Source organism: Lytechinus pictus, chromosome 15 (assembly GCF_037042905.1).
Source record: "Lytechinus pictus isolate F3 Inbred chromosome 15, Lp3.0, whole genome shotgun sequence".
Taxonomy (NCBI): domain Eukaryota; kingdom Metazoa; phylum Echinodermata; class Echinoidea; order Temnopleuroida; family Toxopneustidae; genus Lytechinus; species Lytechinus pictus.
Genome location: NC_087259.1, coordinates 24489448 through 24514879, shown reverse-complemented (window position 1 = coordinate 24514879; position 25432 = coordinate 24489448). Strand labels below are relative to the sequence as shown.

The 25432-nt window shown below is 39.0% G+C and overlaps 1 protein-coding gene across 1 annotated transcript; it reads left to right on the top strand.

Annotated features, from left to right (window-relative positions):
- The first annotated feature begins 3667 nt into the window (after positions 1–3667).
- On the top strand, positions 3668–25319 carry LOC129277483 (cholinesterase 1-like). The gene is made up of 8 exons (XM_054913653.2): positions 3668–4314; positions 5350–5512; positions 13306–13383; positions 14385–14503; positions 21048–21212; positions 21597–22207; positions 22652–22821; positions 23998–25319. Exons 1-8 carry the CDS (start codon positions 3892–3894, stop codon positions 24132–24134), a joined length of 1866 nt encoding a protein of 621 aa, XP_054769628.2. The 5' UTR covers positions 3668–3891; the 3' UTR covers positions 24135–25319.
- The last annotated feature ends 113 nt before the right edge of the window (positions 25320–25432 follow it).

The window sequence follows — 25432 nt, the reverse complement described above, 5'->3', positions numbered from 1 at the left end:
GCTAATATTTGGGTTGTACATTATAGTCAATAGAATCAAACGTAGAAAACTGCTCTACAATCAATGCTAAGATTTGTGTTACAGGGGGGTTACAGGCCCTACATATCTGCTTTTCGTGTGCAAAATTCTTTCCCGCGACACCTGCACCATACATGCATGTATTACGACTGATGGCTGGAGATATTCGAAATGCAGGACCTAAAATAGAATATGACATGGATAAGAAAGTGGTTTTTCAAACAAATCGAGTAAATATTGAGTGAGGAAAAACTTACTGAATTAAGGCTTAGATATAGATCATTACAGTCCATCGAATCGATATTGCATTTAATGTGGATTATTGGTGGATGACTGGCAATTGATTCCATGGGTCAGATCACCTCTCCAGCCGAATATTGGAAATATATCCCTTTGTTCAGTATTTTAATCATCGTTTTTGACACCTTTATAACGTTACATAGGCCTATACGTAACGTACTTACCCACTCTTTCCCTTTTTACGCGTGGTTGCGCCTGGTATCCACTCTTCAATGGAAGTGGGCCCCCCGGGCGGCCTCTCGAGCTCTGGGAGGAACCAAATGTGGATTTGGAAAGTCGTCCTAAATCGGATATATCGCTGTTACCATAGTAGCAACCAGAATTTGGCACACGAAACACAAATCGAATGTTTCCGTTCCAGATGCGAAACGAAAAAAAAATCTCATGTCACACAATTTGCATTGCAGGACAGAGTTTTACGACCATAACGACGGGCCTAAAAGTTTCTTCCAAAATCAACTAACGTCGTAAATAAGCGTTCGCGTTCTTCCAACGAAAGGTCGGGATTAAATCGTAGGAACGACTTAGGAGGAAAAACACATGTCATTTCACATTAGCGGCTCTGTACAGTCACTGTGGCTAGATTCATATTTGTAAAAAATCATGGAACTTGGATAAAACTATTTAAACATAAAAAAATACATAACTAGATACAGTAAATTGTATATTTTACATTCTATTAAATTCAAGTTGATCTTTCAAGTTGATCTTCTTCAACTTGCCCGATCTTCTTTGGTCAGCTTAAAAAATCCATAAGGAAGGGAATCCACTTCGACCAATCGTTTCTACCAGGGGGTCACCAACCTACAACGTAGCTCGTCACCTTGCAACCATCCTACAACCACTGGTGCACTGGGGAAAACAATGCATCATGTCATGAACTCCTCCCACTTTATCAACAAGCTCAAAGAGGTCTCCATCACTCCTGAAGACATTCTTGTCAGCTTTGATGTAGAGTCACTGTTCACCAGCGTCCCAGTCCGAGAAGCATGTGACCTCATAAAGAAGAAACTCCAAGAGGACTCCTCCCTAGCAGACCGTACCTCCATGTCGCCCCACCAAATCCACGATCTACTGCTTACATGTCTTGAGTCTACCTCCTTTCAATGGCGAAACGTCGTAAACAGTTCTTTTCAGAGCGAACATACAATCAAGAAAGAATAACAAGCAGTCCTTTTCAGGACTACATACATGGTGTTTACCGTAAAAACCTCCAATAAATTCCAGTTATTTTCAATATAAAACCAGAATTTCAGTGTTCAATATATGCATTAAAATTATGATTATGTTCACTATTTACATTGGATGAAGTATTTATTATAATATAATATAAAAAAAAACCAAGAATGACACGTTCATGCTTTATTCCAACATATCCTAGTTTTATAGATGCATAAATTTTCGAAGATATCCACATCGTCTTTCTCAAGTGAATTACATAAGTGATCTCAAAATGTAAGATTGATATCACTTATGTAATTCACTTGAGAAAGACGATGTGGATATCATCGCAAATTTGTGCATCTAATAAAACTAAAATATGTTGGAACAAAGCATGAACATGTCATTCTTGTTTCTGATATATAAATATATATATATATATATATGAACAAGAATGACATGTTCATACTTTGTTCCAACATATCTTAGTTTTATTAGATGCACAAATTTCTGTGTGTGTGTTGGTGTAGGTGTGTGTGTGTATATAGATATCAATGAATTGGTAAAGTATACGGTAAAATTACATGAAAAGAAACATTTCTGCGTCGATTATGGTTAAAAATAAATAAATGTCAAAAATAGGATTAAATCAGGTGTGTTCTAGGAGTAAAGAAGATTATGTATATAATGTTTTAAAAACGAATACACGATTAGGGCTGCCTTCTAGTGGAAACCCCTGTCAACTTTTTAATCGATATGTCATAGAAAATACGACTCTCTTCATTGTTTTTCTTGTAATCAAAGACGCTTTTCAAATCTCTTTGATATATTTTCCTTCATACTCTTTTTTTTCTTTGTTAATTTGTTCATGTGAACGGTTGCAGAAATCACTAAAATGAAATGAAAGGAAATCATGGATCTCTGATTTGGCACTTAAAAAAATAAAGACAGGATGAAAGGGTGCATTAATTCGACTCTCCTCCCTAAAACCACCCTTTCGAGAAAGCACCCCCCCCCTTGTCACGAAAGGATGGGGCCACTCCAACGCCCTGCGAACGCGGACTATCCGTAGTCTGCAAGCACAGACTCATATTTGACACTTTAACCAGTTATACCGTGTCTAGAGTGAAGACTAGACGCCAAACTCTCTGTCTGGGTCAGCCAGCCACAGTACATAGTGAAACTAGTCTCAATACTTCAGACTCTGCATTTTGCTCTATGCGACAACCAAGGGTCTGTGCCTGCAGACTACACTATTCTCACAAGCCATCAGACAATTCAGAGGAACAACTTGGACAATGCGATGAGCACTGTTCCATCTAGGTCAGGGACCGCGGAACCGGGGGGGCCCCCCCCCCCACTTTTTTCCAAAACCGTGTACAAAAACGTAAAAATGACCATATGATTGTGATTTTTAGCATGGTCAGCCCCCCCACTTTTGGCTCAGCCCCCCAATTTGAAAACCGTTCCGCGGCCCCTGTAGGTCCCCCCCCCCTTGCTACCATCCCTCGAAGTTGAAACATGGTAATAGGTCAAATGTTGGAGCGCGGTCTTTTAGAGAGAATGAATCTTCACTTTGACAAAAATTGTTCCTTTTTTCGAATCAATGCTCTCTAAACTTTTGGGTAATCAAAGATAAACTGTGTGAAATGTAGAATGCCATATCTCACATAGATTATACATGTTATAAATTTTTACCATGAACATAGAATTTTTATACATTATGTGAACTATAACATATGATTTTTAAACCGTTCTATTTAAAGGCAATTTCGAGTCAATTTATGCATTACGAACTGCGTTTTGTTATCAGCAGGCTCCAAGATGAGACTTTGAAATGCTTGACCCGTATAACGGACCCGTTGCAAGTTAATGGTTACGTTCAATCACAACTCAAAACATCAATCGCAACTTCCTAATACGCGCAATTCATTTCTTGGTTGTAAATAAGTTGCGTTCGATTTCGTTAGTTGCGTTAATCACAATTCTTTCTGCAACGGCCCCCTGATGGGGCCCGTAACACAAAGCTTAGCAATCACCGTAGAACATTATCTCTTTTTTACGATTTATTGTATTCACTACAATGTACACAATCAATCGTGAAAATTAAGCGTATGATTAATCGCTAACCTTTGTGTTAAGGGACCCTGGTCTTGATATCAGTGCTGACATGGTTGAATCTTGTCATTAGCTCACTGACATTGAAATATCGTAGAAACAAATACAAACTTACAAGCTTTCGAATTGAATATAGTGATAAACTTCTTAACTTATCATTTCAGAACTAGGGCGGAAACCGAAAATGATGCATCGCTATTGACTTAACAATGATAAAGAGAACTAATATCTCCTCGAGGTTAAAAATATCAGCAATATCTCTTCTGTGGACGATTGAATTTCATAGTGTTAGCCATGAATTCGTTTCACGTAGACCTATGTATTGCTGCTCTGTGTTTGTGGGGCTCCTGTGCCTTAGCTGTGGAGGTGATTGGCAACCCAGCTATAGAGCTCGGAGATGCCACTCTTACCGGTATAACAGTTCGTTTTGATAATCCCTTGTTCATGGAGGTTAACAAATCCATAGATGCGTACCTTGGGGTACCGTTCGCAGAGCCTCCGGTAGGAGAGCGTAGATTTACCGACCCTGAACCGTTAGTTCTTCAAGGGGAGTACAACGCGACAGAAGACAAGGCAGAGTGTCCGCAGATGAGTCCTCTGGATGACTGGACACCACCATCATTGCCTCACCTTATCCCAACATTACCTGGGCCGATCCCGACTCGAACCATTAGCGAAGATTGTTTGTATCTCAGTATCTACACACCCTCACCCAAGGTATAGGAAAACAGATCGAACAACACACACAATGACGTTGATTCATGCAGTTTAATCGTATCACCTATTACCCTGTTTTTAATCAAAGGATTATTTTAAGGGTGATTATTTCATTCCAAAAACATGAATTCTAGGACGTGACTATATAGAAGAGGAGTTGTGCTATCTGTCTCAGTAGCACTTACTTCCATACTTGAATTTTTTCTTCTCTCAGATGCTTAATGCCATTCTAATTGCGCAATAAAAAATTAGGGTTGATCATGTTCATGGGGTCTATACGTAAAATAATGAGATTGATGCGAGACTAAGATTTCAGATCGGATTTTATTCGACGAGCTTTCGGCCGTTCATCGGGCCTTCATCAGGTCTATATTCATGGGAGCAAACATAACAAAACATATGCAAATAAGCTCATGGTAAAAAAATTAATATAAAGGAAACAAAAAAAAGTATTGAACAGAAGGGTAAAAAAAATTAACAAAAGAAGGGGTCGTGGACAGAACGACATTAATTATTGTGTATAATGGGAAACGATTTGGTAACTTAAATTAGAGAAAGGGAGTCTAGTGAGGTGATTAGCTGGGGTTCTGGACATCGGGGCAGTCTTTTTGAGTAGCGCTGTAATTAAAATAGAAGATTGTAATAGCGTTAAAAAACAATTGTCACAACACGTTCACACTATATATAATCTGTTTCTGTTTATGGTAACTCCCGTAGGAACTCGGCAGCACAGCATTTTGCTGGTAAACGCCAAGCTGGTATATAACCAAAAAACATTTTAAGTCTAGGTTAATCACTTATAATGACTGACCTTATAGACGACAGATACTACTATCGGGCCTTTTTATCAAAGTGGAAAGAATGACAGAGTGGGGAATCGAACTCACTTATGAGTCCAATGCTCTAACCACACACACGACTCGCAATCATAATTATGTGAGAAATTGTTAATAGTAAAAAAATGAGTCGCCAAAGCTGTTCTACATAATTTCTCACATATCATGCCCGCACCCTCTCTCCTCTATCTTATTATAGCCATCCAGCCTGGTGCCTGTCCTGGTATGGATTCACGGTGGAGGATATGCGGTCGGAGGTGGCTCCGAGATCATCTACGATCCCATACCTATCGTGGCCTATGCCGACATCATCGTCGTCAACGTAAACTATCGATTGGGTGTGTTTGGTTTCTTTACCACTGGTAAGGATGATAATGAAATCTTATTTAATTAGCTCGTTAATAATCAACAAAAGTCATAGAATCGTCAAAATAAAAAACTGATGTACGAAATCTGTTACCTGATATGTCCTTGTGATTTCGCATGACCCGTCTTTGAGATTATTCATTTTGTAACTTTTATTTTTCATCCTGTAGTATTGATAAAGCAATGAGAAATGCAGTAACATATTCTTATTGATGTGACTCTAACTCCCACTTCATGATGTAACAGTTGTGTATGTGTGTGTGTGAGGGAGGCTGTGATGGTGTGTGTGGGGGGTGCGTATCTGTGTGTAAGTTTGTTTTAGGAGGGGGGTTGACGTTTTCGACACGGGTCAATGAAATCCGTTGTTATTTCGTTGACTAATGAATACTAAGTGAGACATGTATGATATTGAGAATTCGATTCTCTACTTCCTTGAATGAAATCTTACCAAATAATATTGTTAGAACAAAATAACTCTACTGACAGACTCCTAGTTACATGGACGGCGATTAGACCCTCTCTCAATTGGCGGGGCGACCCTATCCCTTTTTTTTTTTTTTTTTGCTGGCCTTCGCAGGCGAGGATGCCTTTTGTTCCGCTCCACTTTCGTCTCCGGATGAAGAGCTCGGGCTGCGAGAGTGGTGTGACCTGACTTACTGCCTGCTATGCCTCCATTGGCAGCAACGAATGTCCTCCACTTCTGTCGGTCCTGGGCCAAGTTCTGTATAGTTCTCCATGTGTGCCTTAAGTGTTTCAGTTCTCCCTCTACTGTTCTACGCCATGTGATCTTGGGCCGCCCCCTCTTTCTTCTCCCTTCAGGGGTCCAGTGGAGAGCTACACGGGTGATGTTCTGGGCATCCATTCTAAGAATATGTCCAATCCATTTCAATCGTCTTCTGAGGATTATGGTTCCCATGTTCTCTTGTTTACATCGCGTAAGTAGTTCTTCGTTTGTGATTTTATTTGACCAGAAAATTTGAAGGATCTTTCTGAGGCTTTTTGTATGAAAGACTGACAGTTTATGGAGGTCTTTCTCCGTCATTCTCCAGCACTCAGATCCATGTAGTAGGGTGGAGAGGACACAACTTTTTTTTATTTTTTTTTTAAAAATCATTCATGATCTCAGTGCCCCTTACTTAAAAGATTATTTTCATACTATTTATTACAACTATTCCTTACGCTCAATTGGAAACTTATCTTTACCTAAGCCACGTACTGAATCGTGTCGTCGAATGTTTTCATACCGTGGGGTCTCGCTATTTAATTCTTTATCTCCTTCTATAAAATTATCTCCCAATTATAATACATTTATTAGGACACTTAATGACCAAATCCTGAAAACTATTTCCCTTTAAACCAAAGTTCAAACATATAACTTGGGGCACTTTTGGGTGGGTGGTGGGAGGGGTTTGGTACTCGGTTTTTACAGTAGGTTGGGGTGGGATTGCTGTTCTGTCTCTCTTTAGCTGATATTGCCTTTATGTTACACAAATTTGTTAATGAATTTATTTTTGTATTATGAATTTCATGTTGTTTATTTAATATAGCTGGACCCCTCGGCAGAACAGTTGTGCTGTAATGGCTCAGCTGAGTAGGGCGATCCATCCAATGTTATTTTATCATGTATTATATTATGTTGTGATTTTATATGTATTGTTTTTATATTGGTAAATAAAAAACCAAAACTTTGATACAGTCTCAGCTTTGTTCTTGTGCTATACTGCTGTGATCTCCAAATTTTGTTCAACATTCTAAATGATATATATGTTTTATTCAGACGGTTTCTGATGTCATTTTCTGCCCCACCATCACTTGTGTCAACGCTACCAAGGTACTTGAACTCCTCTGCTGTAGAAACATCTTCCCCATTCACTTGTATTGGTAACGGATTTGTGTTATTCAATGTCATTATCTCTGTTTTGTTTTCGTTAATTTTAAGGCCAACTTGTTGGGCATATTCACTCAGCCGTGTCGTCTTTGTTCGCATATGCTGGTGTGTATGTGAAAATAAGGCAAGATCATCGGCATAGTCGAGGTCTTCCAGGGTGAAAAATATGGACCATCTGATACCTCTCTGGTGATCTTCGGCAGTTCTTCTCATTACCCAGTCAATGGTGATTATGAAGAGGATTGCAGACATGACACATTCCTGTCTAACTCCTGATTTTACTTCAAAGTTTATGTCACTATTTCCAACGTTGCATGTAAAGTTAGAGTAAAATCTCTTAATAACTTGGACAATGTCCTTTGGTATCCCGTATGAACGAAGTATTCGCCACAAGCTCTCTCTATGGATGCTGTCGAATACTTTCTCAAAATCGACAAAGTTGATATACATTTGTCTCTGCCATTCTGTACACTGTTCTATGATGTTACGCAGTGCAAATATTAAGTCTATGCATCCTCTTCCTCTGCGGAACCCTGCTTGCTCTTCTCTGAGATGCTGGTCTACTGCACTTGTTATACGGGTCACAATTATCTTCGAAAAAATCTTACTAGGAATCGATAAGAGGGTGATTCCACGCCAGTTATTGCAGTTTCTCAAGTTCCCTTTGTTTGGAATTTTGACAATAATACCTTGTGACCAGTCATCTGGAATTTGTTTTTTACTCCACACTGCTTTAAACAGTGGTTCGAAAAATTCTGCGGTAGCCTCTGGGTGTGCTTTGAATAATTCTGCGTTTAAGTTGTCATGTCCAGGAGATTTACCATTTCGCAAAGATTTAATGGCAGATACTATTTCCCATTAAGATGGAGGGTCAATGTTTATGTTTAGTTCCTCTTCTGCCTCTTGGATGTCTGCATCGGTTAATGGTGGTTGCCTATTCAGCTGCACTTCACTGAAATGCTCTGCCCATCTAGCATCTCTTTCTGCTTCTGTTGTAAGAATAATTCCTTGTTTACTAAGAATTGGTGCATCTGTTGCTCCTTTGTTCCTTCCGCTGATTATCTTGGTAAGTTTATACACTTTTCCTTGTTCTCCTTTCATTGCTTCAGCTTCTGCTTCATCTGCGAGACTATCCAAGTACTTCCTTTTGTCAGTTCTTGCTTTTTTCTTTACTTGCTTGTTAGCTTCCTGATACTGTCGGCTGTATCTCTGTTTTAGCCTTTCAGACTTTGAGTTTATGACAAGTTTCTTTATTTATTTTCGTTTCTTTATTGTTTCCCATGTGTCAGCCGATATCCAATCCTTCTTCTCCTTCACTATGTACCCCAGACATGTTTTACTTGTCTCCAGTGGCGTACCTGGGATTTTTCACAGGGGGGGGGGGCAAAACCGTCCGCCAAAAAATTTGACAAAAAAAAAAAAAAAGGTCTTCAAGCTCGTCAGGGGGGGGGGGGGGGCAATAAAGGTCTTCAAGCTCGTCAGGGGGGGCAGGGATACGTGTTTTGCATGGGTTGTGGCTCGTCAGGGGGGGGGGCAGACTGCCCCCTTTGCCCCCCCCCCCGTAGGTACGGTAGTGCTTGTCTCGATTCTATCCCATATATCGTTTACTTCTTGCATAGTGTCATCAAGATCAGCAAGGGTCTGGAACACTAGCGTACCTACGGGGGGGGGCAGAGGGGGCAGAGGGGACAGACTGCCCCCCCCCTGACGAGTCACAACTCTGACGAGTCTTGAGTCTTTTTTTTTTTTTTTTTTGCTTGTCAATTTTTTTTCTGGTACGAAATCCTTTGTTTGTGGTTGAAGACCTTTTTTTTTTTTTTTTTTTTCCCTTGTCAATTTTTTTTCTGGTATGAAATCCTTTATTTTTGGTTGAAGACCTTTTTTTTTTTGCTTGTCAAATTTTTTGGCGGACGAATTGGCCCCCCCTGTGGAAAATCCTAGGTACGCCACTGGTCTGGAACCTGTTCTGTAGTTGGAGTATAAAGGAGCTTCTGACATTGGGGTCTTTCAGTTTTTCAACATCAAACTGTCTCCTTCCTGACTTTTTGTTTCCTGATTTTCTTAGTTTCACTTTAAACGATGCTATAACCAGATAGTGGTCACTGCTGACATCAGCCCCTCTCATCACCTTTACATCAAGGAGTAAACGTCTCCACGTGTCATTTATCATGATATGGTCAATCTGGTTTTTATCTCTGTTGTTAGGCGAAGTCCAAGTAAGTTTGTGAATGTCTTTATGTGGGAAAATTGTTCCTCCTATGACCAAGTCATTGGCCGCACAAAGGTCGATCAGCCTTTCACCGTTGTCATTCATACTTCCGCAGCCATGTTTTCCCATTACTCTTTCATGGCTTGTGTTATCATTCCCGACTTTTGCACTCAAGTCTCCCATTATAATTTTCATGTCATGTTCTGGGATTTTACTTAGTTCAGCTTGTACTTGCTCATAAAAATTATCTTTATTAACATCGTCACTTTAATTTGTTGGAGCATAACATTGTAGAATTGTGGTATTTACATGCTTTCCCTTCAACCTGACTTTGATCAGCCTACTGTTGATAGGTTCCCATTCCATCAAGCTTTTTTCTACTCGATCCTTTCCTCAATATGATTGCAACTCCTTTATGATGCTGGTTGTCATCTCTCCCATAGAACAAGACAGTCTCTCCGGTGTTAGTGATATTCTTTCCAGATCCTGTCCACCTTCTTTCGCTTATTCCAAGAAGATCAATCTGATAGTTTCTCATTTCTGAAGTAACCTGTGCAAGCTTCCCTGTTTCAAAAATTGTCCTTACATTCCAAAATCTTAGTTCTATGTTTGGCATTTAGGACTTCCGGTTTCCTGTCAATGGCTTCCTTCCGGCTTTCACCATTGCCAATCATAGATGCATCTGTTGATGACTTTGGAAGCCCATCACGCCAAGAAGTGTTGGTTATATTCGTTGCTGTTTCCGTAACACACTGTTTTTTATGGGATAGGGTTGTTAGCCCTGTGCCCAACCCCCAACCTGGAGGGCCAGGGATCACTCTTAGTCTGTACTCTACCCTTTGACCTGTCTGGCTTGGGTGACCCTCACAGGAGCCGAAGCTCCAGCCAGCATAGCTCTTGGGGTCACTGAGACACACAAGCGCCAAGACCTCATCAAGGTTGTGATCCCCCTTGGAGGAGTGGGGGTGCGTATCTGTGTGTAAGTTTGTTTTAGGAGGGGGTTGACGTTTTCGACACGGGTCAATGAAATCCGTTGTTATTTCGTTGACTAATGAATACTAAGTGAGACATGTATGATATTGAGAATTCGATTCTCTACTTCCTTGAATGAAATCTTACCAAATAATATTGTTAGAACAAAATAACTCTGCTGACAGGCTCCTAGATACATGGACGGTGATTAGACCCTTTCTCAATTGGCGGGGCGACCCTATCCCTTAGGCAACATACCTATCTAAAAATACTAAGGGGGCACTACCATGCCCAGCTTACTCTTCTTTTCTACCTTTTTACAGTGCAATATAAAGTACGTAGGTGAAGATTAGCAACAACTAAAAAGGGTAGACTCAAATGATTAAACCAAATCAATTTTGCATTTTCTTTTGTGAAGGACGGTTTTGACACTTGAAAAGATACAAAGTGCAATCATCGTTAACGTAAAATAAACATCGTGGAAGATATCAGTAGACTATTTAATCATTTATACTAATATTTTGATGAACTTAATTGGTCTTCATATCACAAGTTATCATTATATCAGAGTAATTGCCATTCTCTTTCAGTACATATCAGTAATTGGACAGACTTCGATGTAGGACCGTATCTTATAAACATGATAAAAGGTCAATATGCAGAAGCTATAAAAGAAAAACAGATTAGCTAAAACAGGTTCTATAATTTCATCAATCTCTATAGCATACATCTCATGGTCAAAACAGTTTATATGAGCAAAATCATTATATATTCTGTAAAAGATTTATAGCATGGAAGCTTGAAAGTGCTACAGAAGACAAGGGAAAATATTTGTAATCTCGTCAAAATGAAATTAGAATAAAAAAATGAAATGGAAGATAAATCCTGAATTTCTTAATTTCAACCTAAAACGAGCCACATATTGCAGGAGTTTTTGTTTAATCACATTTTGCATTAAATATGAAAGATAAAAAAGTACATTGAGGTTCGCAATGATGACAGAAATGTTTGGATCAAACTTATGAATATCTGCAATTATTTTTGGTCAGAGTGAAGTCCGAAATCATCTCAAAATCGCAGCCGATGGCAGGATTGCTATGACGTCATTATAATCTAGAATTGAATTCACTTTTAATACTACAAAGATGCTTAAACATAGCCTAGAAATTATATGTTAATATTTAGACGTTCATTCGAAACTCCAATCGTTAAGATTTTACCTGTTAAAGGAGAATGAAACCCTTGAAACCAGCTGAATCCATATCAAAGAGAAAATCTAAGAAACATATTGTTGAAAGTTTGAGGAAGATTGAATGAATAATAAGAAAGTTATGAGCATTTGAATATTGAGATCACTAATGCCATGTAGATCTTCCTATTGGCAATGCGACCAAGATCTGTGATGTCACACACGTACAACTCCCTCATTACTTTAGTACTTATTTCACTTATATTCTCACTTTTATAGAGTCTATCACAAGGTGAGGTGTTCTCTTTATATGAGAGGACAAGTGCAGAGGTTTCACAACATTATATCATTGATGAATCGTTTGTCATATGATTAGAATGAGCAAAAAGAGATGTTTGGGGTATATTTTCAGTGTCCAAAAGGGGAGAGTTGTTCATCTGTGACATCATAGATCTTGGTCGCATTGCCAATGGGAGAATCTCCATAGCATTAGTGATCTCGACATTCAAATGCTCATAACTCTTCTATTGCTAGTCCTATTTTACTCAAACTTTTGTTGATCTTATTCTTTGATTTTTCTGCTTTCACAAAAGCTAACTTGCTCCAAGAGTTTCATTCTCCTTTAAAGTGCTTATATCATATGCTTATAAATATGTCCCAAATCAGTTTAAAAAAACGGATCATATAGTATCGGTGCGTTAATGAGAAGTGCATAAGTTAAATTATCCTGTCCAAGTTGATTTAATGATCAACTGAATCTTATCTTCTAGCCTCGTATCACTGGGGAGCGTCTTATGAAAGGACTTGTCGGATATTTTATCCAGCAGTTTCCATGTAACAATCAGGCACCTCAGCGCCGCAATGAATACCAAGAAATTTTGACTTGTCGAACGACAAATGTTGACGAAATGTTCTCCCCAAAATACGAGTTTAACCTTCCATATGAATTTCGTATTGTTTTTCATTGGTTAACACTGTCGTTCAGAGGGGGGGGGGGGCTTAGGGCACTTGCCCCCCCCCCCGGAAAAAAAATGAGTAGATGAAAGAGAGAAGCTGAAATATGATGCCATTTTCTGAATAAATTATGCCAAAATCAATAACAAAATTTGGTGTTTGTAATAAGAAATGTCAAAAATTTTGCTCTTTGCTCGCTCACTGCAGGCAACTTTTTATTAATTTTACCCGATACGCCATATCTGGCCCCCTCAAAAATGTTGGGCTCATTGCGCCACTGCTGGTGAAAGCCAGGAAGTTGTGAAGGTGGCTTGTACGAGTATTATCCACTTCAAGTACAAAATTCTGACTCATGTATGATCATGTGACTTCAATCACCCTACCATGTTACAGCTAGGAGCTGTTGGTTCAAATATCGTCTAAAATGTATGAAGATCAGCATGGTATGGCATAGGCTTTATACTAAATTCTGTTTCACCGATCAATCTTCATAATCTTTTGTGCAGCTTTTAAGAAATGTCAAAATGTAATGCTATCGAATAACAACTCTTTTATGATAATTTTTTTTTCGTGATAGGTGACGATGAAGCAACGGGCAATTATGGTATGATGGACCAGGTACTCGCTCTTCAATGGGTTCATGATAACATACAAGGTTTGTAAATACGTCAAGAAATTCGTCCTTTTGCATACTGTATTCATGGCATATGACATCTTGGATTTATTGAACTACGAAGGTACGCGAAATGTTTTTTTTTTATATTCGTGTTATCCATGTTGTTGAATCAGGAGTGCACTCCCCCAGACGCTTGGAAACTTTTCCTTTGAAGAATAAGGCAAAATTTTCGTAGGTTGATCATTATTATATGCCTCTCCGATACGATGTAATGCAGTGTATCAAGGCATTTGTTCAAAATAGTCATGATTATGATGATGATAACAGGGGCGGCGGAACGTATGTTTGTTTGGGGGCAAAGCCAAAAAGGCACTAATACCATGCATGTGAAAGTGGACATTTTGGGTGCAAATAGATATCTACATCATCAGATCACGTCTCTGCCTTAAATAGCTTTGTGTTTCATGATAATTAAGAGTATTGTGCGAACAGTTATGAGAATAATATTTTGAAATTTAAAGTCATAGCACTCGCTTTGTGGTCAAGTCTGGCGCTAATTACTGTTAAAAGGGCTTTCTTCCTCTTGCAATTATTTCGTTTGTTGAATAGAAAGTGACCGTCGATAATTTTGCATCATTTTAAGAAAACATAAACTATGCAGGGGTAAATCAACATGATCAAGCTTTTGCTAAAAGTCACATAGGTACAGGCCTGGACTGTCGCCCTGAGAGATTTTGCTAAAAAAAAAAATATTGCAAGCGCGAAGCGCGAGCTTAAATCTCTAGACATTTTGTTTATTTAGACCTAAAAATTGAACATTCTGAGCAGCTTGTGTAGACATGAAATAGATCCTTATAATTATTCATGATTAACACGAGCGCTAAGCACTGTCCGGGACCGACGCCACCGTCACGGATCTAAAAATCATTTGTAAATTCATCATGTCACTATATATACGAGTATTACAGGCCCACTCCACATCCTCTAAAACACCTTGCTGCTCTAGTTGTTATTTTGGATTCATTTTTTTTCTTCTTAAGTTTTTGGAGGTGACCCGAACCAAGTCACGATCGCAGGGGAGAGTGCTGGTGGAGGGAGTGTAAGCCTACATATGTTATCTCCACTTACGGAGGGTCTCTTTCATCAAACCATTATGCAGGTAATGTCACTATCACTCCCATGTTACCGACCCCAGGCCGATCACAGTTTAACCATCCGTCCACTGTAAAAACGCTGTTTAAAATTTTAAGCACGTTGTTTAAGCCTGTCACTCTAACAACTACTGTTCAAACTTTTTAAACAGCTGTTTAAACTTTTTAAACAAGTTGTTTAAAAAGTTTAAACAATTACAAAAAAGTTTGAACAACCCGTTGTTAGAGTGACAGGCTTAAACAACGTGCTATTTTTTTTTACTGTGTCGGTTTGGAGTCCGTTTCTTTGGTGTGATCGTATCATCACACAGAAAACACCCCCAAAAAGTGCAACAAAGCCAGAATTGAGCTCAAAGGCACGTTCGTGAGAACGGCCGTAATCGTTGTGAACTGTTTGCCACACACTTAAAATGTTGGGCAACATACTGTCCACTGTGTTGTAACGTTTTTTTGTAAAAAAAAATATTTTTTCCTCGGTGATTATTATCCAATCTAGCAAATCTATTACCCAATTATTAGTTTTTATTACCAAATTTGGGCAGATTTTAACCAATAGTTTTGTGGACAGTAAGTTGACCAGGGTTGGTTAAAAGTTGGGCATTTTTTGCCCAACTATAAGAGTATAAATGAACTGCATTATATGTACTTCCGTATTTATTTCTGTAATCGATTTTGTTTTGTGAAAACCATGGAAGGTCATTGAATCCCTTGCATAAGTTGTTTTCCAGTAGCTTGCTATTTTTGCCAATGTCACAATATTATTCCCACTACCACGTTTGCATGGACCTGGGAGGCGGGGGTGCGCGATACGTGATAACCACAGTTTACACCACACTACTCGATAGCACGGAGGGACATATGGGATGTGGGTGTGGTTGGACTTGAAACTTCCAGGTTTTACGTCGAATCAAGTGTGCGCGCGCCCGACCGCCCGTGTTTTGTATAAACAATTACAGGTCAGACAATAGAAATCAAATTTCACAGTCTTTTTCGCCCTGCCCCATGGCCCTGGGAAGCAGGGGTGCTGGGGGTGAAGCACCCCCCCCCCCCAATTGGGGGGTGCTGCATGTGTTATTTTCCATAAGCAGCACCTCCTGGAAAGCTAGTGGTAGGTATGATAAATGACAGAAATGTAATCAAAATAAACGTTTTGTAGAACCCCCCTTCAGAATTTTCCGACACTGTACTTAAAATAGTGTTTAAATTCACCCTTTTTCAGACTGGAATATCAAATATTTTTTGCTCGCGCTTCGCGCTTGCATTATTAATTTTTATAATAAAAAAAATGTATTTAAAATGCCCAGATACTAGGTCTAACTCTAAACACGCGCATGCATGTTTATTCAGATACGCAGCTTCAGTGGCGTACCTAGGATTTTCCAAAGGGGGGGGCAAATTCGTCCGCAAAAAAAAAAAGGTCTTCAACCACAAATAAAGGACATTTTGCACCAGAATAAAATTGACAAGCAAAAAAAAAAAAAAAAGGTCTTCAAGTTCATAGGAGGGGCCCACTTAGCTCGTCAGAGATCAGTTTTGACTCGTCAGGGGGGGGGGCAGAGATACTTCCCTTGCATGTGTTGTGACTCGTCAGGGGGGGGCAGTCTGCCCCCCCCCTTCTTGTTTAGGGGGTACTCCGGGCTGAAATATTTATATCAAATACATTTTATCAAAATAAATAAATTTTATGAAAATCTGATAACAAATAGTTAAATTATTTGATTCTACAGTTTAGCAATATTTTATGAAAATGATGATGTCGTCATGAATATTTAATAGGTGGGTTGACATGGGCGGAAATCTGTCCCCAACGGTAGGGAGACCAGGGCCTGTAAAATTTTAACCCTAAAAAAATTGACAAGCCCCCCCCCCTCCAAAAAAAAAAAAGAAGCTTTTCACCCAAAATGTAAGGTCATTTAGTCCAAAATACATGTATTATTTCGATTGTGAAGTGATGTATTTTTCTCCATCATGAAAGACCAAAAATAGTAGGGGGGACATTTGATACTGTGTCCCCCTACTATTTGTGGTAGGGGAACACGTCGCCCTGTCCCCTCTTGGAATTCCACCCATGTGGGTTGAAGATGTCCAACCCACTATCCTGTTTCTTGTGTTATTACAGGGAATCAAAATTGTTTCATTTTTTCATACCAGTGTGAATGATATGTCTCCCTCATAACGAAATAAGATGTAGCAAAGAATATAAACTCCTCAAAAAAAGTTTGGAAATCTGACTTTGATCGATAATTCCTCCTCAGTTTTAGTAAATATCAATGTGATATTAATTTCAATGAATAAATCATTTAATTCTCTTTAAAATGATACCCTACATGATATGATTATGGTTCACATGGAGGTGCAGTGCCTTGAAATGTAGGGCAAGGTCAAAATTCAAAGGTTGCAAAATGACACAATATTAAGAGTCACTGTTCTTTTCTCCGTGGTGATGGGTGAGTTTCTCAGCGGTTTCTTTTGACTTTGATCGATAATCCCTCCTCGGTTTTAGTAAATATCGATGTGCTATTAATATCAATGAATAGATCATTTAATTCTCTTTAAAATGATACCTATATGATATGATTATGGTTCACGTGGAGGTGCAGTGCCTTGAAATGTGGGGCAAGGTCGAAATTCAAAAGTTGCAAAATGACACAATATTGAAAGTCACTGTTCTTTTTTCCGTGGTGATGAGTGAGTTTCTCCGCGGTTTCTTTTAATTGTTTTCATGCACCTTAACATCAACATTAACACGGAATCAAACACACCTCTGCACAAGCAAACACATAACAAACAAACAAACCATCACTACATAAACCACAGCAAAACATACAAAATGAAGAAGCAGGGGCTTGATTTGAATGGATTTTCATCTCTATTGACACAGACAAAAGAATCATGTTCTGTATTGACCCTCCATGACTATTTCTGCTCGTTTTGCAGCTTTTCAATTCAGACCTCATCCATCACTTTTGAATCCTTTTCTTTTCGTGATGGTATGATTATAACAAGCATGGTATCATTTTAAAGAGAATTAAATGATCTTTAAAATGATATCGAATATGCAATCTGTAAAATTTGGAGTTGGGAGAAATTAATGGCCAAACTCAGATTTCCCAACTTTTTTTGCTCGTTTGCAGCTTTTCAATTCAGACATCATCCAACACTTTTGAATCCTGCTCTTTTCGTGATGACATGATCATAACAATCATGGTATCATTTCAAAGAAAATTAAATGATCTTTTAAATGATGTCAAATATGCATTGTGTAAAATTGGGAGTTGGGAGAAATTAATGGCCAAACTTTTTTTGGTTCTTGAAGGGAAAATATTGAATAAACCTAATTCTATATAATAAAATACAAAGAACAAGAGGGGATATGACATCATCAGTTTGCTCATTGAATATTAATGAAGACATGCTTAAAACTGTTTCACATGAACAATGCTAATCTTTAAAATGCAATTAATTTGATATTCATTGTCGGATTTTGATCAAATCTTTATTCTTATTCTTCTTTATCTGTTCAAACCATATTACATTCAGTGCGGAGTTTCAGATCAGAATATCAAAAAATTTCTGCTCGCGCTTCGCGCTCACATTATTAATGTCAGAATATATCCAATTACCCATCATTTTCTTGTTTTACAAAACATGAATAGAATGTCTCGTTTTTTGGTCTAAATCTCATTTTTATTTCCGCTCGCGCTCGCATCAATTGTATAGTTATATACCTATCCTGTTCATGATTAGAAAAGTGCTTAAGATGTCCCGTTTTAGGTCTGAAATCTCATTTTTATTTCCGCTCGCGCTTCGCGCTCGCATCGATTGTATAGTTATATACCTATCCTGTTCATGATTAGAAAAGTGCTTAGAATGTCTCGTTTTTTTGTCTGAAATCTCAATTTTGTTTCCGCTCGCGCTTCGCGCTCGCATCAATTGTATATTTATATACCTATCCTGTTCATAATTACAAAAAGTGCTTAGAATGTCCAGTATTTAGGTCGGAATGTCAAATTTTTCAGCTCGCGCTTGGCGCTCGAATTATTTGATTGTTGATATATGTATCGTCTTAATGGGTAACTGCAAACAGTCCTTATAACACGTCCCTTTCGATCAGGCCAGAGCGTACATAAAAATATCTGCTCGCGCTGACCACGTTCGCAATTATTATTTGTTATATACGCATCTTGTTCAGGACCACAAACATTGCTCAAAATGTTCAATTTTCAGGACAAAATACATGCAATTCCCCACCCCCCCCCCAAAAAAAATAATAACTCGCGCTTCGCGCTCGAGTTATCTAATTATATATCTATGTTCTTTTATGAGAAGAAAGCTAAGAAGTGACTGTCATATAATTATATGTATATATATAAATTTATATATATTTATATATGTGGGTGTGTGTGAGGGTGTGTGGGTGTGTGTGTATGTGGTGCCCTTAGATGTGTGTGTGTGTGTAATTATGGAAAACTCAATTGTGCCCCCCCCCCCCACCTTTGAGGAGAAATTTCAGCACCCCCACTGAAAAAATCGTTCCCTGGTCCCTGCACGTTTGTATGATTATAATCATTTTTGTATACGGATTTTTGTTTGTAAATTGAATATTTTTAGCATGTAAGCTGGTATTTTCGTTATCATTTTGGGGAGTTTGATTTTAATCGTTTTTATATACGAATTCATGTTTGTAAATTGAAACCTTCTCAGCCTGTGAGCTGATGATTGTTCTATTATTTTTTTAATATAAACCAATTCTTTATTCACTCAAAGATCCCAGATGTCCCAAATAAAGATGTGTGAATTCAAAACCCAAACCCATGGCCTAAATCTATTCAAAATAGTGGTTACTATGTAGGAAATAAAGCATGTCAACATTTTGTTAAATTTGTGATGACTTTCATAATTCATTTTATATGCTTCAATGGTGAACAAAAATGTTGGTAGATATCTACATAAGACAATTCTCAATTCTTGGAGCACAAGTTCATGTTATTTTTGAATAAGTGTTAAAGGTTTGTCTCACATTTAGCTCTCCGCAATTAAACCAAGAATTCCAACCATGGTTAAAGTTTGGATGGAGTTCGCATTTTCGGTGGCTCTAAGCAACGAGCTCTGCTGCAAACCAAATTCTACCACACTGCAAAAACTGCTGTGTTAATTTAAAACCAGTCTGGAATCTATATATGACCACACCAGAGAAGTATTAAAACAACACCGGTTTGGTTTTGAACTCACTCCAGAGTTTATACAACACCAATCAGTGTTAAAACAGCATCGATTTAATTTCAAACCGGTGTTGTTTCGACACTTCTCTGATGTGGTCCTTCCGGACTGGTGTTAAATTAACACCGCAGTTTTTGCAGTGCAGATTATCAGATGACTCTGGATGTACAGTCTCACACATTGACAGCCTTCCTCTACCTCTTTTTTTATTTCATATCTCAGCAACAAGAAAGACAATACTGGAAAAGCGCTCATAATAGCAAATTGAAAAGCTAATCACAAGTCCGTATCCAGAATTTTCTATGAGGGGGTTCCGAATTATATAAAGAGTGAACCTCACTAGTTCATGATCAGTTCGGTTACTCCCAAGGACGGATCCGGTTTTCGCCAATAGGGAAGTCCAGAACAAAATGTCATCCACAGTTTACACGATCAGCCGCTTAAATCATAAATGCGAGAGCAAGTTCTTTTTGTCTCTTCTGCATAGCAGAGCGAGAGGCGCCGCTTTTCAGACGGCGACGGCGGCGTCAACATCAAGTCTTAACCGAAGGTTAAGTTTTTTTAATGACATCAGAACTTAGAAAGTAAATGAACCTAGTTCATGAAACCAAGCCATACGGTTAATCAAGTATTACTAAACATTCTGCCCGAGTGCCAGGTCACATGACCAAGGTCAAAGGTCATTTACGGTGAATGAACTTTGGCCAAGTTGGGGGTATTTGTGGATTTACCATCATAAGTTTGAAATTTTATGGATAAAACTTGGACATAAGAGTAATCAAGTGTCATTGAACATCCTGTGCAAGTTTCAGGTCACATGACCAAAGTCAGAGGTCATTTCAGGTCAATGAACTTTAGCCACGTTAGGGGTAATTGTTGAATCGCCATCATAACTTTGTAAGTTTATGGATATAGTTTATGAAATAAGGACATAAGGGTCATCAAATATCACTGACAAGTCTTAGGTCACATGATCAAGGTCAAATATCATTTATTGTCAATGAACGTAGTATCATAATCATTATGATTATGAATGATGTGTTTTGTGAATAATTATCTCATAGCAGTTTTTAAAATCAGCACTGCTGCGGTATATTGAATCGCGCAATGCAGGCAAGACTGCCTGAGGCGCTCCACTTGTTATGTATTCGGACCCTAAAAGTGAACCGCTATATTGATTCACCAATTTTCGACAAAGGCTTTATTGGTTGTTCTTTGTCATGAAGGGCAATACATTTTCTATGTTCTTGAGTCCGACGTGCGTCTTGGGACGAAAACTCCCTATTAGACAGGTGTTAAGCCTTGAGTATTTTCTATTCCAATTGCGTACAGAGTGGTAATGCCGTGTGTCCCTGGGCGTGGGCGACCATGAAGCGTGCCACAGAGGGACATCGTCAGCTTGCAGAAGCAGCTGGGTGTCCTATCGATGATACTAAACTCATGGTATCCTGTATGCGTGATGTTGATGAAAACGACCTCACCAGGCTTGCCATCATGGTTAGTATACATTAAAAAACACCTGTCTAAGGATTTTACCATCATAAAGGTAGTATTTTCAATCATACAATAGATTTACATTCACATTACTAAATTGTTTTTGTATAATATTGAATAGGTATAGTCATGTAAGATAAATATAAATATTGCTGAAATATTGCAGGGTAGTCTCATGCATGCCTTTATAGTCTTGTCCCATGTTCCATACCCCCACCCTTCACTGACGTGTAACCTACATTTCTTTTCAAATATTCTCAAAAAATGTAATGGGAAAAAAGGATCCGGTAAACTTAGATGTAGAAATCTGACTAGTAAAACTTTATAATTCCAACAGAATAGACTATGACACATGCCATCTCATGCCTCATATATTTTCATCATTAGGAAGGTAATGGAGCCATCTCGTCTCCAGTCGTAGACGGACACTTCTTCCCCGAAGATCCCGTTGAAATGGTCAAACGACGACAATTCAAAGTTTTACCAAGCTTACTCGGAAGCAACGAGGACGAGTCGGCCATTAATTTCGCATTTTTTGATCTTCCTGATTCCTTATTCGAACCTCCCATCGTCAATCTCTCTCTCTTCACGTCACTTCTTCCAAGACTCACTAACAATGCCAAATCAGACTTAGAAATATCTGCAGTTGAACAGCACTATGTCAATTGGAAAATTGCAGACGACGCCTCGGCGAGTCAGTTAGATGGGTTGATACGACTTTCTACAGATCAGACTTTCGCTTGCCCTACAGAATACTACGCACGCGCACTGGAGGCAGCGGGAGCGGTAGTGTACCGGTACGAGATGACCCATGACCCTTCATGGTCGGTTTACGCGGGAGTCCCAAAGTGGACAGGAGCTTCCCACGCTGAGGATCTACAGTATGTTTTTGCATGGGGATTAAATCCTCCGTTGAATGGAGTTGTTGGACAGACTGATGCGGAGAAGTTCATGTCGATTGAGTTCATACGGTACTGGACCAACTTTGTGAAATCAGGGTAAGATATGAAACGAGTAAAACAGCGAATCTGTTATGAACCGTTTTACTTCTTCAGAAGAAACCCAGGTAATATAGCTTTTCCAGCTTAAAATGATTTTTTTTTAAATTGTGAATTAAAGTTTCTTCCAGTGTTAATAACGAAATCGCCTTGTGTTTCAGACTTTTAGCAGGGAGTAACTTGGTTTCAGGGGGATGAGGTTAATTTTCAGTAACCTCACAAGTCACCAATGTACTTCCATTGGAAATAATATTCCCATTAAATAAATCGTTGCAATTGCCTTTCACATTTTATTCGTTATCAGTTTTCAACATGATATTGAGTAGGGTAGCTTGTACTTATTGTATTCGGAAGATTGAAGATGTATAAATACTGGAAGTCTCTTACGAGTATCTGTAAAATGTAACCCATTGTTCATTAATTCTTGAATACATTCGATCTTAGAAATCCAAACGAACCTATCTCGAGCAGCAAGTACCCAGAGTGGCCAAGGTATACCATGCCCAGGCAAGAATACAAAAAGCTCTCTCTTAACATGACAAATGGTAGGGCGATGAGGGCAGCATCTTGTTCTTTCTGGCTCAACTACATGCCGGGTTTGCATCTTCAAACAGGTACTGGTAACTGGCAGTCGTGGGACATACTATACAATCACACCAACAAACCCGACTCCTAATCGTCCGATATGTCATTCAAAACCACGTAGCATTCATCGGTCTGGAGTTTGGTTTCGTTAATGTGACTGTATCATTAAACGACCTTTACCATATCCTGACAATATTCCGAACTAATTCGGTTCGAATGATATTTTTAATTAGTAAAGAGCTTCAAATGAGACTTTATAAAAGTTGTCCCATGCCTAACAAAAGATAATGCACTGACATTATAACATAATCCATTGAATGTGTCTTTGATCTTCTTTGGAAGTCCCCCCCCCCCCCTCGTTATGGCTCAATAAAAATGTCGAATTCAGTTGGCCTATACAGTTTTTGTTTATTAGAACGCTGATTGTAGCTTATTGGAATAACATCGGCTTCATGAACAGGAGACCGTGGGATTGATCCCCGACAATTATATACCTATAAAAGACTAACAAAATATGGGACCACCTGTCTTCTTGCGACTTGCGAGGTGCTCATGCCTTGAGAAAGGAGAAGGGTATGATATGCAGGGGTCACAGGCAGAGGCCACCCTCGATAAATTAAACATTATTATTATCATCAGCATCTTACATTCGATGCGTTAAAGTGCTTAAAAAAATAACAGTGATTGTGTATAAAGAAAAATAAGAACAGAGGTCATGTTCTACTCTCGGAGAAGATTCGTATCGCAGCAGGCCTGTTATTGATAAAAGTAGTGTATTTCAGCATCCACTTTGCAGACGCTATCTACAACGCAGCAATTCCTTTGAAAATGCAATTCAAATCACAATGGACATGTTAGAGGTCATTGTCGAAAGTTGGTGGACCGGGAGAGCACATCGTCTTAAGATTCGGACCGGACGAATAATTGCAAATTTATGTCGTTTGCCCAGAGTCCAGGACGACACTGCTGTTTTGACTCACCTATTTTCGACAAAGACTGCTTTGTTAATGATGAGCTTTTAGTTTTGACAAAAGAAACCGTCTGCGAAGTGATTAGTGACCTTATATCACTGTCTGTATAGCATCCACTGACGTCTTTACGTTTTTCCCCCAATATTGTTACTTTATACCGTGTATTTAGAATCTCGTTATTGCATGGTTTCCTTCTTTCAAGTGATTCAAAATTATTTTTATTTCTTTTTGCAGCTCCAATCGAAGACATATACGAAGATTGGATGAAGCACTACGAACTATGGAAAAATACTGACATGCCAAGTTGGACGGAGGAATTCGACAAATATAAAGAAGAAAACACATGTCCTACGGCTTCTACATCTCCTTAATTATAAACTGGACAGCAAAAGAAAGTACCCACCCCTGTCAAAGGCCGCACACAAAAATTCACGACATAAATATAAACAATTTTTGTACACAGGTGTGCTACAATACCCCTTACTAATCACATGCACATAAGAAATTGAATATCTTCATAACAAAGAAGAACTTGACATGCATAGCATCTTTGTCTCTGAATCAAAAGTCCCACACAAAAGCACTTTCCACCAAGCAAAAATGGCCACTGAATGGACAACATTTTTTAACAACCAATATGTCAAAGTGAATTGAATATTTTCATAACAAAGAAGAACTTGACATGCATAGCATATTTGTCTCTGAATCAAAAGTCCCACACAAAAGCACTTTCCACCAAGCAAAAATGGCCACTGAATGGACAACATTTTTTAACAACCAATATGTCAAAGTGAACAGCTGTTTGGTAAAAAATGACGTTCATGAGTGTGCTCTGCATGTAGGGATGCTCTCCTTCCTGATTATGCAAATTCTCAGAATGAAATCAGTTAGCTCTTTTAGACTTGACAGTACTTTACTCTGGTCTAAGCAAGCTTCCATCAGGAAAATCATGCCACGTCTGACACATGAACAACGATTAAGGGCCATTGGGATGTTTGAGGCAGGTGAAAGTCGGTTGTTCGCACAGAGCAATTTCTCAACTGGCCACGCGGTATCAGGAAACTGGAACTGTAAGTGACAGACAAAGAAGGGGAAGGCCTCGGGTCACAACCCCTAATCAGGACAGGTGGATTCTCCTTCGACATCTTCGAGATCGTTTTCGTCCAGCTACCCAAACAGTGCAGAAACAGTGGGCCAAAATGATAACCCTATCAGTGCTGACACTGTGAGACGTCGCTTGAGGGAGCAGGACCTGGTATCAAGACGGCCTTGCAGAGGTCAGGAGTTGACCGCTATCCATAGAAGGAATAGACTGAGGTGGTGCAGAGAGCATAGCCGCTGGATATGCAGAATGTTGCATTCGTGAAGTTGATCGGTGGGGTGGACCTTCTGTGATGGTGTGGGCAGGCATATCAGCCAACCATATGAATCATCTGGTTATCCTGGCAGGTAATCTGACAGCTCAGCGCTATGTTGATGAAGTATTGAGACCCCATCTGCTCCCTTTCCTGCAGGCACATCCTAGCATCACATTGTTTCAACAGGACAATGCAAGACCCCATACAGCATGGTTCACCACCAACTTCCTTCAGGAGCAGGACATTGACGTCATCCCATGGTGTGCATGCTCTCCTGACCTCAATCCCATTGAGCATCTGTGGGATGAACT